Source organism: Anguilla anguilla, chromosome 11, assembly GCF_013347855.1.
Source record: "Anguilla anguilla isolate fAngAng1 chromosome 11, fAngAng1.pri, whole genome shotgun sequence".
Taxonomy (NCBI): domain Eukaryota; kingdom Metazoa; phylum Chordata; class Actinopteri; order Anguilliformes; family Anguillidae; genus Anguilla; species Anguilla anguilla.
The window spans coordinates 23,731,918-23,750,486 of record NC_049211.1 but is presented as its reverse complement, the minus strand read 5'-3'; the positions used below and the strand labels follow the sequence as shown (position 1 = coordinate 23,750,486).

The 18,569-nt window shown below is 49.2% G+C and overlaps 1 protein-coding gene across 1 annotated transcript in view; it reads left to right on the top strand.

Moving 5' to 3' along the window:
• Positions 1–18,569, top strand: part of plxna2 (plexin A2) — a 205,569-nt gene that overhangs the window by 107,896 nt on the left and 79,104 nt on the right. Inside the window, exons 6-7 of the mRNA XM_035383418.1 lie at positions 12,512–12,635; positions 16,415–16,568. Coding sequence (XP_035239309.1) covers positions 12,512–12,635; positions 16,415–16,568 — 278 coding nt within the window. The remainder of the gene's footprint in view (positions 1–12,511; positions 12,636–16,414; positions 16,569–18,569) is intronic.

The following is an 18,569-nucleotide window of genomic DNA, read 5'->3' as shown; positions in this document are numbered from 1 at the left end:
CAGGGTAGTCGTGTAAAGGCAAAAGTACTATGTGCAGAAGAGAGGGCCATGCACTCTGTGAACTTCCAATGTCACTCAACTAAAATCACTCCCAGAAGTGCATTACACTGTGCACGGAGGCTGAGGGTGCCCCCTGGCTGTGCGTCTGTGCAACTGCACCAGCAGAGCTCAGCAAATCACCACTCCACCGTGTTGCCTAATGAAAGCACAGGGGAACGACCCTGGCAGCCATAAAGAAACATGCATGTATAGATGCATTTATATCCTAATCATGTTGCATCGCATTCAGTACCTGATTGCTGAAGTGCCTGAATTAAGCTGGAATGGGAAAGGGTAGACGTACAGGCTAGCAGTGAGAGAGAGAGACCGGCTGCAGCCGGCCTGTCTGAATCTCCAGCACTTCCAGGTCACACAGCAGCCGCTTAACACAGCTCACCCTATCAAGGTGTAGCTCAATATGTGTGGAGGCGCACGCTGTGATCGTCATTAGCATAATGGCATCTCCTGGAAAGTGCACTTACAAGTCATTTGCATCACTCCAAATCTGGGACAAAGGGAAATAATTGTGTGGCTAAGAGGTAATTCAGTTTTTTTTTTTCTTCCAAGTTTTGTGAGCTGGCACCGCCCCCTGTTGTTTACGGTTCACGTGCCTATGCAAAGGATCACATAAACGCACGTTGGTCTCATCACTAGGGGGCTAAGCACAGACGACACACGGCCACGCTATTGTTTTACTTCTCATTTTCACTCCTTTGATTGTGCCGTTATCCTCCCACGCTTGGTTTTAGCTCTTTATATCCTCCGTATCATCCTTCGCTCCCTCTGACTGTGACTCTATAATAGGGTACTCACTAGCAGGGTGGCCATTCATCACCAGGCCGTATGTGAACAGGAGCTGGTTCTGACTGGTTAGCCTATAGCGTTAGCCTTTATTGACTTTTTTTTTTAAACTAGTCAAACTGTTGAAAATATACGCATCCTTCCCCCATACGTCTAATCCTGAAAAGACGTCCTCTGGTGATTTGTGCAGTCGTACCCTGGCTGGTACGCACACGGCTCAGATCAGGCAGGCTGGGAAATTATATCATAAGCGGGATGTTCGCGCTAAAAGCAAGAAAGCCCCAGTTTCAATTCAAAAGAAATATCTCTGGAAAACATGCCCAACAAAAATCAATTCTTTCTAGCGAGGAACAGCGCAGAGTATTTCAGTGTGCAGAGCAGGAAAAGAATGACAGTTATTTGTTTCACTATCATCGCAGATCAACACGCCTGGGATTCTGCCACGGCAGAAAACCGATATCAGCGACCATGTTGAAACGAAAACAAACAAAACACGCAAATTGTAACACAAACCATATGCCGTGTCTGAATGCAACTGCGCTGTAAGTGACTTTGAGATAGCAGCGCCTAGAGAGATAGAATTTAATAAGGCTGTAACCAAGGGCAAATTTGCCTCTTTGTCATGTTGCGAAGCACGATCACCGCTTCTGGTCAATGGGCTGTAGCCTACGTCCATGTTGATTTGAATATAGTATGTGCAGTGTTACCTTGCATGTATGAAGATTGAAACCTTGGTCATCCATGTAGGGAGGAATTAACCATTTCCAGAGTAGTTTTTTTGGAATGTTTTTTTTTTTTTCTTCTTCAAAATTCTAATTCAGTGTTGTAGACCTTCATTGCTTTCAGTTACCAGTAGTGATTGCTACCTCAGAATTAACATGTTCAGTTAAGAGCATTCTAATCACATATTTGTGATCTTACACCTTAAAGGGTTAAATTAAATCAGAAGCAATCATTATTCATATATCTGTGATGGAAACCAGGCGAATTTGATCTCCTCTGACATTTTTGTTTCCAAGGACGTCAGTCAGTATTTACAAGGACGTCAGAGTTTAACTTTGTGTGTTTACCCTGTTGAAACATGTAATGTTTTTTAAAAAATACTTCTTGACTGCACTAAGCCTTGGGGAGTACAGTTTCCACAGGAAAAAAAAGATCACATTTTGTGCCAACTAACATCAACAGAAACTTTGGTGGCAAGGTTAGGCTTTGTGAGGTAAAAATCTGCATCATTTTATGCATGCTCAACGAAGCAGTTGACTACAATGTAATTGGTGCAGAGGGTGATGTTATAAGAGATATTATTTTCTTATGCACTTGGAGGGATTTGCTATATAAATCTATATACTCCCTTGTTCATAGAGAAGTTAATGCAATGGAAAGAAGCAAAAATTTAACTAGCTGATAAAATTACATTGTGTCTCAGCCCAAACTTCATATTCACATTTGCAAGTCACAGATTTAATCTCCGTGTTACTTTTTACTTTCTATTTTTACTTTCTTCATTATTGTGATTTATTGAATGATGTGTCAAGTATTGTCCTTGTTTTGCCGCTGTTGTTTTTCAGGCTTGTAGAGATGTCATTATGTAACATCTAGGTTTTTCTGTGCTGTTTATTCTCACTGACAACTCTACTTATGGTTTAATTATTGGATCCCTTGATTCGATTGTGAGTAAATTGGTAACCTAGGAGGAATTGTGGCAGCTATTATATTGGTGCACACCTGAGATGATTATTTGAGATAATTAGGGATGACACAGGTGCCCCTCATTATTGACTGACGCTGTCTGGCGCCGCTTTATCAAAAACAAAAACAAAAAAAGATGTTTTTTTTGGAGATAAGAGGAATCGAGTCACTCGATGATGCGAGCAGTGTGAGGAAAAAAAGGAAGTTAATATCAAAGTATTACCCAGTGGAGATATGACAGCAGATGACTGGCAGGGTGGGATAATTGCCAAATTTAGGAAGGAGTTAATTAAATGTGAAAAAATACTAAAAATATTCTCATCATCACCCCAGCTTCTCATTCTCTGTCTGGAACCAGTGCATCGATGTATTGGATCTGTCCACCATCACAAGAAAAGAAAGAAACTGGGTGGAATTGACAAACTAGCTTGCAGTGAGCCTAAACTGGCAGGGACCCGACCCACACTGAACTCCCTGTCGCCCTACTGCTGGGGTGTTCTCTCTCTCGTGTTCTTTCTTACGTGTCTTTTTCAATCGAGCAACTTGATCTCGCCGAGCAACTTGATTTCACTGATCTCACGTTTGTGCATCTCTGAGCCGCTGAATAGCAGGTAGCGCACTACAAAGGCAAGCTTGCCATTCATCAATAATGAAGGTGAAATGAGCCGCTTGATCTTATCAAAAAGCAACAGAAGCACAATTCATTAGCTTTCTGAACACATTTGTTATGTTTTAAATATTTAACTCAAGCTAAGAAAAAAGCATCAATATATTGGTATGTAAAAAAAAAAAAAACTACCTTCTTGTATATTGCTAGTTTTCAGTCTGGAAGTACCTGGTGGACCAGGAGTTGCTCTTGTGCGATGGGAAACTGCTGACTGAAACCCTCCCTGCTGTGCTAGCCCTTGTGTGACTTCCTGCGCTGCCGCACAGGCAGTAGGGTCACTGCACAGTGGACTGGTGCATCAGCCGGACTCACTGCCCAAAATGGTGGAAAAGGGTTTTGACTGCTGAAAGCCGTTTCGCCCAAAACTGCGATACGCGCCCTCCACGTTTAGAATTCATGCCGTCGTCAAAATAATGATCAGTCCAACCACCTCAGAAATGGCCATTTTAATCAAATGCGACCGTTTAAAAAAAAAAATTATCATTCTGACCACACTCCAGTCACATTCTATTCACCTGTCTGTTCATATTCTTATCACATTTTAGTTACATTTGCTGAACAATAGGAAGACTCTGCCATGTCAGTACTTGCCCTTGTAACAGTAAATTTGAGATTAAAATGTGGGGGGAGGGGGGGGAGTTTTATCAGGAGACAGTAACTATGAAGGACCAAGACCAAGTACAGTTTTCAGCTCCATTTTCGTGATTATTTCTGGGTTACTGATCAGCATTGTACTCTGCCTTTTGCCGCAGTGTGGACATAAGGTCAGTGCATTAGCGTAAGGAAGAGTCTGAAATGAGCGCCTTGCTTATTCAGTGTGCAGCTCTGCTCTCTCTGGGGTTTTTTTGGATTCAGCATTAGGGGTGTTGATTGGCATGTCAGATTGTGATGCCCATCAGCTCCAGTTATCATGTTCGCTCATCACTTCCTGTCAGAGTATCGAGCGGTGCATAATGTTGGGCTGCAGACGGACGCAGCGAGTGAAGATCGCGCCGCGGATACGCGCTCCGCCCGCTGGTTAAATGCAGCAGGGCTGTCCGTGAGGAGCTCTCTGTTCCGTAGTCATCGGACCGCCGTGGTAACCAGTCCCCCCGCCCCCCCCCGACACCCTCCCTGATGAAGATCCGCTGGCTGACTGAATCCGCTCCCGAGTAACAGGTCATTATAAGATCGGCCCTCTGCTGGTGCGGGGATTGACTTGTTCCTTGGCTAACAATGCCGCGCTCTCTACGCTTCGACAAGATGCAGTTGTGCATCTGATGACCGGCTTCCTCGGTGTCTCCTGGGAGCCGCGGTGGAAACGGATGGTAGAGTTTCAGACAGCTGGACCCAGGCCTCGCCTCCCCCCCCCCCCTGAGTCTCTCTCTCCACATCGCCCTCTGCTGGCCGTGTGGTCCCGCGGCAGCTGCAGCTGGAGCCGCGGCAGGCGCGTCATCCGGATGACTGTTGACTTAATGAAATGATTCTTCCTTCTTCTCCTCCATGTTTGCTCATTTCCTCTGAAAGCGGCCGCCGCGCCTCGTCTTATTAAGACGCTTTCGTCTGCCGAATCAACACTCCCAGACACTCGAGATGGTTCGCTCGCCGTACGTAAACACCGTGCCTTTGATCACCCGCTCCCACCCGCAGCTGCCATTGAGAGTTTGTTTCCCTTCCCGTCCCCTTCCAAACAAGTCTTTTTTTTTTTTTTTTTTGCTTTTTTTTCTGTTCTGCCACAATTGAAACGTTCCACGCAAGGTAGGTAATTAGTAACATGACAGCCTATTAGCCAGTCCCTGCCATCAGGGCTGATGCTGAGTTTTTGGAGAAGTGGCATCTCCTTTTCTCTCTCTCTCTCCCCCCCCCCCCCCCCCCATCCTGTGTGGCGTGATTTTCTAAACTCCTTTAATTAGCAGCAGCTGGCGTTCAGGGAGTGAAAGTGTCGAGGAGGAGGAAGAGAAAGTGCCTGTTTGATGGCTCCTACTTCGCTCGGCTGAGGCGAAGACTGCGTTTTGATTGCAGTTCAAAAGAATCCCTCCGGCTCAAACGCGCTTCAGTTGCTCTGGCGTGGGTTCCATCAATCCCGGGCTTCGCAGTTTTGACCCCCGTGAGTCCTGATTGGTTTAGCGCTCGCACCCTGCCGTTCACACACGCCAGATTCTGAACCGCAATATATGGAGGCTTTTCCATCTCACAGGGAATAAGACGGCTGATCTGCACCGCTTATGGGGAAGGTTTGCCGTGAGATTTGTAAGGATTATTCGCCAGGTCACATACGTCCCAGAGCAGGACTAGAGCTCTCGCTGAAATCAGATCCGATTGGTTGGGTTTTTAAGGGTCAGAGGGCAGCGAAAAATCCAATAGCTTTCGACGCTGAGGCGATTATTCAATTTGTTGGGGAAACGATTTAACTAGCTGGCCTGGCGCGTAGAGTAGCATGCAGTGTTTACGCGGTAAGGGCCCGGGTCAGTACAGTGAACGCCCCTTCATGCGTTATGTGCGTGGCAGCGCTTGGTCTGGGGGTGCTGATGGCTATGGAAGAGGGAGGTGCTCGGCGCCGAGCGAATCAGCCTTTGAACGTCAGTCAAGCGCTCTGCTTCTCGGCCCCGCTGTCTCCACCGCCCCCTCAGTGGATTGGGCGCGGCATATCGCCAATACAAGAAGGTCATTCGTTCATGAAGGCATAACTGGTGCCTTCCGCTGTCTCCGTTGGTCCGGCCCACCTCAGGTGATTACTGGCTGCACCGCCACTCCCGGGACTCTGAGTGGCAGCTAAACCCACAAATCAATGTTATTAGCTTAAACGCAGTGGAAGGATTTGTACGGCAGCACTGGCAGGCCTCCCAAGCAATTCCATTACTCTGATGTATCGCACCTAACAATCTCAGTTTAGGAATCATTGAGATGCACTGAGAAGGCTGTCTTTGGATGAGTACCTGCACCTACTGTCAGTCCTAGCCTCTCCGTCTTGCTGTCTGTCTTCCTTTTCTCCTCTGTCTTTTTCTTTCCCGCTGTCTTGTTCTCTCACCCTCTCTCATTCTCTCCTTGTCTTTCTCTCTATCTCTCCATTCCTTTCTCTCCATCTCTGTCTCTCTCGCCAGGCTCAGAATTAATGTGCTGTAGCCTCATACGTTAGCTTGGGCACCGCTCATACATGTTGTCAGGGCGAGTGGAACAAGACAGGGACGAATAATGGATCTCAACCACGAGCCGGTGCTGTCATTCTGGATTCTGGAGAGGGGACGGGCTCTGTGTCGCCTGGATACAAGCTCACAAGTTCGCACAATCGGCTACGGTGTTGTCACAGCCAAGCCATTCCCCCATGGGCTTTCAGTAAAAATTCCTGGTGCCAACTGGGCAGGTCAGGCAGCTTGTAACAAATGAGCAAGCCCATCCATCTCACTCAATACCTCCAGGTCTGTTCATCTCAAACATTAACTTCTAATTAGATATTGATCTGGTACAGGGCCGCGTGTCAATATCGCCAGCCATCGCCACCACATCGTCTCTCATAAATCGACAGATATTAATTAAGCCGTATTTATGGCATTGTGCGAGCAGCGATGCTAGGAGATATGGAAGAGGCATAGAGAGTTTCAAAAGCTCAGTCTTTAGCAGAGGTATCGAACATCCTATTGTTAATTTTACGGTCTCAAGGCAATCGGAGAGGTGGATCTGCGCTACGCTTATTGCATTACTCATACCTGTCTGTTTTTAAAGCCAGCTGTGTTCCTATTAGAAGCGGCTGTTAAATAGTCTGTCTGCAGCTCTGTCTACCACTCTCACTAAGTACACTGCAACCCACTCAAAGTCCATTGTGTAGGGTCATGGACTCTGTGTGAACTTCTCTTTCTTTCGCTTCCTCTCTATGCTTAAAGGCTTTACAGAAGAAATAGAGGCTCAGTGCCACCTAAAACAGAGATGACTGCAGCCCATGTAATGTGAATTTAACGGATTGAAAAAAAAAAATTGAATGCGACAGTCTGTAGCACAATGATACTGAAGTTCAGTGTGGTGCAGCTAGTTGCATTCAAGCTGCTTATCAAATATACACCTGCTTTACATTTAGAGTCATGCAGTCGTCCGTATCGGCTTCAGGATGTATATATACCCTGTCCTATACCAAGGGCCAGTCCCATAGAGGTGACTGATACCAAATTCCGCAATAGCGCCATTGTTCCATGGTCTGCAGAAGAACCCTGCAGGGGCTCAGGTAATCAGGTGAAACAGAGCGCCCCCATGCCCTGTGTCTGAATTAGGGCGTTTCTCTAAAGAAACCCACACCCGTTCCACGAAAACCCCAGAGGAGAAAGTATCTGCTTTGCGGTGACCATCTGCTGAAATGCTGTAGGTATACAACGCCGTGGCGATTTGCTATTCAGAAGGACGTGCCTCCGCTTGCCTCCGTTTCAATGGATAATCACGCATCTCTGCGAAAGGGCACACAGCAGCCACCTCGCGTAGCAATAAACGCGGAGGTGAGAGGAATGTGTTTAAAATGAATATACCTGAGCGAACGCAGTTTAAAGCGACAGTTTTTTAAAACAGATTAAGCACGCACCGCCATGGCAACTTCCTCATTGGACTAGTGTAGGCAACAGTACACCAGGTTCAACAATGGGAGTTCTGCTGCATCCTGACCTTACAGAAGGGAACTGTTCTGAAACCAGTCATGCTGAGCGTTGTGATGAGATCCGTGTCTGTTACATTATCACCAGCAACCTACAAGCCAATAAGTTTCAATTGAGTTTATTACATAGGTTGAAAAATTTTATTTTTTTGGAACTAGAAGCATAGGAAAAATACACCAATCTTCACCATCTTGCACTGTATTTCCATCTGCTTTGAAGAGAGTTAATGTGAACTGGTATATATATTTTTTTCTGAGGATTGCAGACTGTATTTTTTCTGAAAACTTTTCAATCTAGGAGTTATGTGTTTGCAGAAGTGAGTGAGCACAACTGTGTACAGCCATTTAGAAATCTAAGCCAGAGTAAGTGGGTGGAGAAAGCCCAGCATACATAACTGGTCTTCAGGGCTGTAGCGGTACACCCCTGTCTACAGCTACAGCAGAGCAAAGGGCCTGTGTGAAAATGAGACCCCGCCCCCGCTTAAACAAGCCACTTAGAGCTGCAATCAGAGGCTTTTCCACACCTTTGTGTGGATGAATGGGAGGGAAGCCCTGGGTGGAAATCTTGAGTCTCTCTCTCTCTCTCTCTCTCTCTCTCGGGGGCGGGGTTTGGGGGGGTTGGGTTGAGCCCAAGGCCGTAGCATAGGGCCCAGGGGTTAGCACACTGCCACAGTCGCTCTCTCCGTCACGGAGTCCGGTGTATCTGCAGCACAAAGCCACTGCCCACACACGTCCCGCGTCTGGCCCCACCAGCAGAGCCCAACTTCAGTATATCTTTTTTAAATAATTCAAATATTTTCCTCATTCTCATTATTGCTCTTGTTCTCATTAAGGGAATGAGAAAATTAAGCGCATGTAAGGTCTTGGGTGTAAGAAATCACAGACGAAGTGTCCCCCCCACAAGAAATGAATCCTCAGTCTATAATAATGCTGTCTTGCATGTCCAGTCACATGCATGTCATGAAAAATACATCCTGTTGTATCCTCGGATGTCGACGTCTTCTGTGGACCCCTTTAAAATATGGGCACATAAATAATTGAGGAGCAAGGGGCTGTCCCAGGAGAGAGGGCCTGTTTGATCACTGGGATGGACATGGACCACGGCTTGGACTCGGGGTGCACGGCGTGGCAGGGCCGGGGTTCCAGTAAGCATCTGCGGGAGGGGGAAGAGTTTAAGCCTTGCATACGTCAAAAGCCCCATTTAGGAGCCACTTTGGCCACCCGGCTAGCTGGCTGAGCTGTCACTGGGGAACAGCAGCTATAGACACAAGAGATGGTGTGTGTGTGTGTGTTTGTGTGTGTTTTTAAAGGGAGATTAATAGTTAATATTTAATCCTCCCTCTCGAGGCAAGGTAAAATCTCCCAGCAACTCAACTCCCACAGGGCCGCAGAGAGGGCCAAGGGCCCGCTGGGCCACGGCCGCAGAGGCAGAGCCGGTGAGTGACAGCCCGCCGGCAGAGGCGGAGGTCGGTAATCGACATGCACTTCAGCTAATGAGAGAGCACGGAGGTGATGCTGCAACCAAATGGAGATAATGCCCGTCATAGGGAGCCATGGAAACAACAGCAACTTTAAAAACATAAAATCAATGCACTGCTTTTTTTTTTTTTTGGGAGGGGGGGGGCTGTTTTTCTCCTCCTAATAACCATTCGGTTTTCTCTCCACTTTACTTGTGGCACGAAGTATGCATAAATGATTATTCTCAACTACGTCTAAAAGCACATTAACTATCATTTTGCTCCCCGGCGGGGCATTACGGGCGGGAGAAAGAGACGCGGTAATTTCCCCGCCACGTCGGGTCTTTGTCAGGGGAAGCGGATCGCTGTAATTGGGCATCGGGGAAGGCGACGCTTAACAAAGACAGCCGGGCGCGTGCGGCGCGCGGTCTGCAGACGCTCTGACGCGTGTGACAGCCGCCGTCCCGCCGGGCCAGAGGGAGCCGCGCTAGACCGACGCCCCCCTCTGCCGGGTCGCCTCTGCGGGGACCGCGGTAACGACCCGTAGACCGCGTAGGGGCCGGCGGCGGCGACGCCCGGGACTCCGCATCTTGCCCTCCTCAGGTCATCCATGAACCATCTTCAGAGAGGTGCAAAACATAGCAAACGCTCAGAAGTCTGCTTTCTGTTCAAGACGTGGAATATTCGGAACATACTAGAACGTTCTGCCCACTGAACAAGTCCTGTGAGTCACGAGCGGGGTCACCATTTTTTCCAAAGCGGTTTTCTCACCTCTATCTCAGTCGTCTCTCAGCAGAAGGTCCGCAGAGCCTTCTCTGATCGCAGATGTTCAAATCACAGACATGTGGCAGTGGCATATTTTTATCGCGTCGTGTTGTATCTTGTGTTGTAGCCTACGCACATATGTGCAGTTACATCACCTGCACAAAATAACAACTATTAATAGAACGCTATTCACAATAATGAAGTGGTCTGTAGCAGTTGTTGGCTGACAAAAAATAGTTTAAATAGATGAACTAAAATGTAAGGTTTAAAGTTTGAGGTTGCATTTAATCATGGTCATGCTTAACGGTATCCTTAAGTATTAAGGTGGAAGAAGGGTTGTTGTGAAATCTTGGAATGGAGTCCTGGAGGAGTTTTGTGGTTAATGAGCAGTGCCCTGGAACCCCTGTCTCTCAGCTGCTCCCTGAGCTGGGCCAGCACTGCCATATTTGGTCAGATGTCCATCTCCAGGCCCACTAATCTGGAATAGAATCTGAGGTACAGGGAACGTAGCAGCACGGCGAGGCCGACTGGCCCGTCTCATTTTGCGTAGCTCAGGGGGGAGTTTTTCACTGCTAGGTCTGAACCCCCTCCTCTGTTATTGCTTTCCTTGGATGCTCTGTGTAGTGCAACTTTCTGCTTGGACAGTGCTTTAAAACCTTTCTAACAACTCCCCTGAGTTTGTGCACTTTTTGGGGAAAGTGCTCGCTCAAATACCACCTGTCAGTGCCACAGTGTACGCGTGGCCAGTTAAATGGACTGCATTTGGCATCCGGCCTTTGATGGTTTCCCCGGGTCCTTTCAGCATGGAACTGGCATTACCCGAGACGAACGGCGTAACATTGTTGAAATCCATCTCCGTGTCCAGCGAGCGCTTCCCGACGCCATCCGCAGCCTGGCTGTAATTCACAGCAGCGGCCATGCCGTGTCAGAGCTAGGGCTTCACTGGCTGACAGTCCGTCTGCACCACCCGCCCCCCCACCCCCAACGCTGTCAACAAGTTTGCCCGTCGGTTCCCCCAAATGATTTAAGGCTGCGACTCTGCGAGGACTGCTTTCGAATGTGATGTAATTGATTTCCCTGGCAGAACAAATGAAATGTCCAGAACGTAATTGTCTGAGCCGTGTGTTGACTTGCCTGCGACCGCGGCCCTGCTGTCAGCCGTCCGGGGCAGCTCCCTCTCAGGCTTTGTGTGTGTCAGCAGTCCGCCGCGCGTTCTGCTGTCTAAGCGGTTTTTGCGGGGGGGGCCTGTCTCGCGTCGATGGGGAAGAGCGCGTAATTTGGGGTTACCCGTCTTTTTCTCCCGGAACGGTTGCGCTCAAAAATGCAGCAGTCATATCGTGGATGACATCTTCCCGCTGCTCCAGGCGCTGTTGTCTCCTGCCCTGCTGACAGATTATTCCCCTTGCTGTTGGTCTCCGTATAACAAGGCCGTAGTTGATGTTGTTTGTGTGGGTGGGTTTGTGCATGCGTGTGAGTGTGTGTGTGTTTGTGTCTGTGCGTGTGTGTGAATGCATGCGTGTGAGTGTGTGTGTGTAGGCGTGTGTATGCATGTGTGTGTGTGTGCGCGTGTGTGCGTGTGTGTATGCGTGTGTATGTGTGTGTGTGTGTGTGTGCATGTGCATGTGGATGGAAATAGCAAGCTGTGCAGAATACTTTAATCTTTCTGCAGTGTATCTGGCTGATACTGCTGCACTCGGTTGCTCAAAGACTTTTTTGTTTGCCCTTGTTTAATTCCTCTCCATGCTAGGAAAACAAATTGCTTTTATGAGGATCACAGTTAACAGCTAATTGTATAATTAGTTTGGTGATTGTGCTAATCCTGTGTCTATGGGAACCCTACAAGGATATCAGTGGTAAAGCAAGTTTAAATCCCCGTGTGTCATGTAGAGAAAATGGCAACCCTAGTCAGGAGGGAGGGGCCTCAACTAGCACCTCCCCCTCTCTCCTATTAAAACCAGTTGGGTCAGTTCCAGTCCAGTTCAGGAAATGACTTGAAAGTCACTCCAAATCGAAAAAGCATCAAAGAACATTACGGGAATTCTTATATTCATGACTTGAATTTTAAGTTTGACTAAATTAATGTGGAATTGATCCAATCCCCAAATTCATCAGTACTCGATTGGGAAGGACTATGTCAGTTGAAGGTCCAGAGGAGTGTAGAGCATTATAAATAATCAGTGAGAAGCGCACTGGTTGTAACATGAAGCTGATCTAGAGTTTGGCTTGATGGTGACCCCTTGGTGACTAGCACAAAGATCTGGCTAAGTGGTGAGGGCCACTGACTGGGTGCTCTGGTGACATATGTGATTAACACTTCTCTCTTTCCTCTTTCTCTTTCTGCCTCTCCTCCCCTCTCCTCTCCTCTCCTCCCCTCTCCTCTCCTCTCCTCTCCTCTCCCCTCCTCCCCTCTCCTCTCCTCTCTCCCCTCTCCTCCCCTCTCCCCTCTCCTCCCCTCTCCCCTCTCCTCCCCTCTCCCCTCTCCAGGTGCTCACGGAAGGACCGTTGCGAGCGGGCTGAAGAGCCGTACCGCTTCGCCGCCACCCTCAGCCAGTGCGTGAAGGTGACGGTTTACCCCGACAGCATCGCCGTGTCAGAGCCCAGCGTCCCAGTGAGTCACAGCCCGTCTCAGCTCGCCACCAATCAGAGCCGCACGTCACTTCCACTTCACTTCACTCAGTCCCTTCAGGAAGCCACATTAAATGATTGTTATAATGGAATTGAAATTACTGTAATTTATTGAAGAATCCCCATTGAATATTTATGGACACGTTTTCAGTTCGTGCGTTGAACTTGAATCCGTTTCCTGAATTGACTCATTTGAAATGGAGTTGACCTCAACCCTGCCACCCGTATTACTGCTGTACCCCTCCCTCTCACTTGTACGCATGGCCCCATGCCACCCTACCTGAGCATAAACATGTGAGTGTTCATATTGTTCCCATGTTAATGTCCGTCACACAACCTCTGACAAGTTTTGTTAAAAAATTAGTCTTTTTGTGAGGAAAAATCTTTAGGTGTAGGTTAAGGACACAGTTAAGGACACTGGTTGAATCCAGACCAGTGTTGTGCTGTGTTAAACCAATGAGGAGGGATTTCCACAGGAGCTCTGCAAGATGTAAACGCAGTCAGTGGCCACCAGCGCATTTGAGTGCTGCTTTTAGTTTCTCCTACACCTGTACAATGGCAGTGATGTATACACCGAACAGACACACCCTCTCATGCATGCATACACCCTCACCAGGGCTGTCAGAACGAATCTCACACTTCAAACATTATTCAAATTTCAAAAAAACGAGTTTTGTTCGAGTGGAAAGAATTTCGCATAATGAGGCATATTTTAATCTGTCTGAGCACTTTCAAACTTTTTTGCGTGCTGGGCATAGCCCTCTCCTTTCTTGTGAAATCTCATTGCTGTGATAAATTTTTACCTCTGTAGTACCTATTAATTTACAAATGAGCCACCTGGAACTGAAACTGCAGCGTCATGGCCGAAGACTCTGAACTAACGGTCAATGAAAAAATGATTTCTCTACTGACGGTCTAAGAAGTAAAAAGTTTGGAAAGTGTTCATCGCAACTCCTGAGAGAAGGACACAGTAGTTTGCAGAAACTGCTAGTTTGCTGCAAAATGGAGCTTAGATGTCTCACAACAGCTAGCAGTCCGAGGGCCCACTTGCAAACTGTGCGTCCACCAGAGCTGGCAGAGATAACAAGTCAGAGGTACCTGAGTTCCTCTCCCCCTCATCCTCATGCACATTCCCACTGAGCGCCAAGAGGCTCTCAAAGCTGATAAACATGCATACTGGTTGATGCTGTTGGTCTTTTATCATATGTAAGTGAAGTATTACATTTCTGGTTACATTTTTGAAGAAAGACTATTTGAAATGCATTTTGGGGGCAACTAACAACCCTAACTCACACACCCACACACACTCACATGCACATACGCGCACATGCGCACGCACACACACGCAGACGCACAAACTCACACACACACACACACACACTCACTCTGTTAAAGCAGGCCCACTCTCCACACAGTGCGATTCACAGACCGACGCCAGTGACGGTTCCTCTCGCTGTGTCCGTCTCTGTGCTCAGCGCCTGTGCTCGGCACCTGTGCACAGCTGGTGCCGCCCTGTCCGTTCAGCGTGTGTGCCCCTCCCCCTCGTTAGCATCCTCTGTGCCCGCCTCACGCCGCTCCGCTGGCCGCGGCCCGCACCGCCCTGGTGTTTCCCAGCATTCAGCTGGGGAGGCGACTGCAGCGGCGCGGGGCCGAGCTGTGGCTGCTCGCGTGGGTCGGTCCCAGCAGCCTGCTCGTCCTCCCGCTAATGGAAGCACGGGGCCGTCCTGTACCTCTCATTTCGGCGGCGTCTCTCCGGCCCCGGTGGCCTCGCCTGCGTGCTCGCGTGGAGCAGCCTGTACGTGCTGCACATGTTGCTGTGTGTGTGTTTGTGTGAGTGCGCGTGCGCGTGTCCGGTTGAGTGTGGGTATATGTGACGGTGTTGTGTGTGTGTGTGTGTGTGTTTACATGTGTGTGTGCTCTCTCTCTCTCCCTCTCGTTCCCTCCTTCCCTCCCTCTCTCCTCTCTCTGTGTGACATGCTCTGGTGGAGCAGCCCTCCGTGTGTCCCAGAGTCCCCTGGCAGATGCCTTGTCTCTATGTCCCTTAGCTTCTGGCTGCTTGGCCGTGGGCAGTGAAGGTGGATTACCCTTCATATCACAGCACGGTGTCGACAGGACCCACTCCCGTGCTCCCTATCAGGCTTCCCTGCTCTGTCAGATGAGGGGCAGTCAGCTCTGCCCTTGCTGTAGGAAGCCTTTAATGGATGGAAAACCATACATTCTAGTTCTTACCTAAGCTCTCTCTCTCTCTCCCTCTCACTCTCTCTCTCCTTCTCTCTCTGTCTGTCTCTCTCTCTGTCTCTCTCTCTCTCTCTCTCTGTTATGTGCAAAATGAAATGATTTTTCTGTAGAACAGAGGACCATGACAACAACGGGGTCACTTCTACCCATCATATCGCACAATAGCAGAAACCTATCACCATGACAACAAAGCCATCCGCGCTGGCACCAGGAGAGCACGAGAAGCAGGAAAACAATCAGATTACCTTTATTGAAAATGCTCACAGTAATTAGGCCAGCCTGTTCAGATTTGTTAGAAAAACAAACTGCGCGGAGCTGTTAAATGGCCAGCGTCAAATATAAAAAGAGAAAGAAGTTAATCCACTGTAACATAAGGGATGAGCAACAGAGTCTGCGGTGGAGAGGCGAGACAGCTGTGTGCCTTTGTGTGTGTGTGTGCCTTTGTGTGTGTGTGCGTGTGTGCGTGCGTGCGTGCGTGCGTGCGTGCGTGTGTGCGTGCGTGTGTGTGTGCGTGTGTGTGCAGCTCTGTGCCTGTGCGTGTGGTGTATGTGCAGCTGTGTTTTGTATATTTTGTATATTTGTATATGTGTGTGCACGCATGTGTTGCATGTGCAGCTGTGTAAATGTGTGTGTGTGTGTGTGTATGTATGAATGTACAGTTCAGGATACTGAGGAACAGTATCTGCTGTGCTAATTCTGTTGATGCGTGGGGGAAGTGAGCGCGGAGCTGGAGCTGAATATAGGAGCATTGCACGTTTCTGTCATTTGTGCAGTTAGACTTTGGGGGAGAAGCGCGGGGGGAAAGGAGAGCGGTGAAAAAGGGTGCGCGAGGCTGGGTTTGGATAGAGAGCGTACGAGCGGCCCGCGCTCCTCTCAAATGCGCATTCCTGAGCCACGGAGCCCCGTGGTGCTCAGGAGAAGCAGATAAAACAAAAGGAAACTTCAAACGGCGGGTGAAAATAACAGCTAATAGAACAAGCCTGGGTAATGACACGATGATAATTGCTGGCGCGTCTTCGCTTGGCTGGAGTGCGGATCATGCACTGCACACCAATGCGCGCAGAGAGACGGTTTATTTATAGGAGGCGCTCCGGAGCACCGCAACCCCTGCGTCGCTCCGGCTGCGAAGAGCCCTTTCAAAAGGCGACGCGCAGTGTGTGTGTGTGTGTGTGTGTGTGTGTGTGTGCGTGTGTGTGTGTGTTTATTTATGTATATGCGTGTGTATGTGTGTGTGTGTGTGTGTGTGTGTTTATTTATGTGTGTGTGTGTATGTATGTATGTGTGTGTGTTTGTGTGTGTGCATGCGTGCATGGAAAATAAAGCAAAATCCTGTTTAATGGCAGCCCCCCTGATCTTCACTCGCACCAGTGTTCTCACTCCTGTTTCTGGTCGCCTTTTCATCCCCAGTTAGTTCTCCTAGCGGCGTCTCTGTGCCCTGTGGGTTCCAGCACCGCGGTGAGAACGCCGCGTGTTGGCGGTGGGGGCGGGACCGCCGTGGTCTGACGTCCCCCTCTCTTCCCGCAGCTCCTGGTGAAGGTCAGCGACGTTCCGGACCTGTCCGCCGGCATCACCTGCTCCTTCGGGAACCTGACCGAGGTGGAGGGCAGGGTCAGCGGAAACCAGATCATGTGCGTGTCCCCGGCAGCCAAGGACGTCCCGGTCATCCCCACCGACCAAGGTGAGCCGCCCGGAGCGCACTGAGAAAGGGGACATGGAGGACCAGCCTCAGCCAGGAAGCGATTTATTATATAATTAAATGATCTGATATTCGGGATGGCTCGCATAACTTAATTTTGCTGTCTTTTATACTGCTGATATTTTGGTGAGACAACACATGCACAGAGCACCACTGTGAACCGTCCATCCTCGTGTCTGTTACTCAACCGTAAGCCTACAGAAATCTCTCACTTGTATCAGCGATGCCAGCAATTCCTTCAGCACGCTAGAAAGGAGGGGGGATATCTTGAACCCAGACTATAGCCTGCCCACCTTGTACGGATGTAACAGTGTTTGTGTGAAAAGGCTCTGTTGAGTTTTAAGAAATCAGTGTTGTGGTAGATGTGCCCCGCTCCCTTTCTCTGATTTTGCAAACAGCCGTTTTCCAGTTAGGCTGGTGTTATCGGTCACCTGAAAGAGTTAAGGGTAGGAATAAAAGTAGAAGTGTGGATATTACTCAGACACGGTCCCAGGTGCCCTCGACACGAAACTCCAGCCGTCGCCGCAGGCCCGCGCCATTTTCCCCGAAAACCCGGGGCTGTCTCCGGCGCGCTCCAGAAGGGCCCCGCTTGTTTGTTCCCGGCCGCTCTGTTTCCCGCGGCCCCCGGCGGCTCTCCCGCGGCTGGGAGAGCACTTTAGCGCTCCGGCGTATTTATAGAAGCGCCGGACCCCCTCGCCGCTGCTTTTCTCAGCTGTGTGTCTGGTTTGTTTTCATTCCATTTCTTCTCTTCTTTTTTTTCCTCTCTCTCTCTCTCTCCCTCTCTCTCTCCCTCTCTCTCTCTCTCTCTCTCGTTCGGCTCCTCTCCCCGGCCGCTCTTCGTCCTGTTCGGCTGCTCGCGCGGCGCCGCGGCCGGCCTAACGAGTGCGGAGAGGTCCTGGCGCGGCGCGGCGGTCGGAGCATGCGCCGAGCCGAGCGCGCTCTCATTAGGCCTAATTGGCCACCGGCCCCGGCTGGACGGTCCGGCCACATTAGCCACACACATTACTGCCCTCCTGGGCGCTAATGGCTGCCCGGCAGGCCAGTGTTTATGGACAGGGGTGAGAAGGTGTGTGTGTATATGCTAGCGTGTGCGTGTGTGTGTGTGTGTGTGTGTGTGTGTGTGTGTGTGTGTGTGGTTGTGGTTGTGGGTTTGGGTGTGTGTGTGTGTGTGTGTGTGTGGTTGTGGGTTTGGGTGTGTGTGTGTGTGTGTGTGTGTTGGGAGGAGGGAGGGAAAATAATCAAATAGCTTTATCAGAGACTGGCTCGAGCCTGTTTTGAACAGCGTGCCTGGATCAATGTTCAGGGGGTGGTCTGGAAAATTCCTGCTCCAAGCAGCAGTGGCCTTAATGTTCTACACGCTGCAGTGAATGGCCTACTGTAGGCCCATTACAAGGCCTTGCTTTACAGGGAATTGTATTTGCAGAGCGGTGGAAGACTGGGGTTCATTTCCCTGCTGGCCCAGTGCTGGTTTACCCTCGAGCAAGGCACACCTGAAATTCAGCTGTGTTCATGGGTCACACGCAGGATGAGAATCTTCCCTGGATGAGGCCTTCTGCTAAGCAAACTGTGGTCAGGGTGCTACGGTGCTCCCATTTTAGTAGCATTTGTTCCTGAAAATTGATGTGTGCTAACTGTAAAAATCATTTTGGTGAACATCTTCTATTTGGGACATGTTAATGTGCTCCTAAATTTTTCACCTTAGGAGTGCATGTATTTCTAGGAAAAAAATGTTTGCCCTGGTGTTAAAAGAATCTATTTAGAATCACAGCTTTCTCAACAGAACTTTCTCAGAGTGATTTCACTGAATCGATATGCTCACTCATACATAAAACCAAAGGATTAGGGCAAGCACATTATGTGTGTGTGTGTCTGTGTGTGTGTGTGTGTGTGCGCATATGTGTGTGTATGTGTGCTTGTATGCGTGCGTGCGTGCTTGCGTGCGTTGCCTGCGTGCGTGCGTGCGTGTGCATGTGTGTGTGAGTG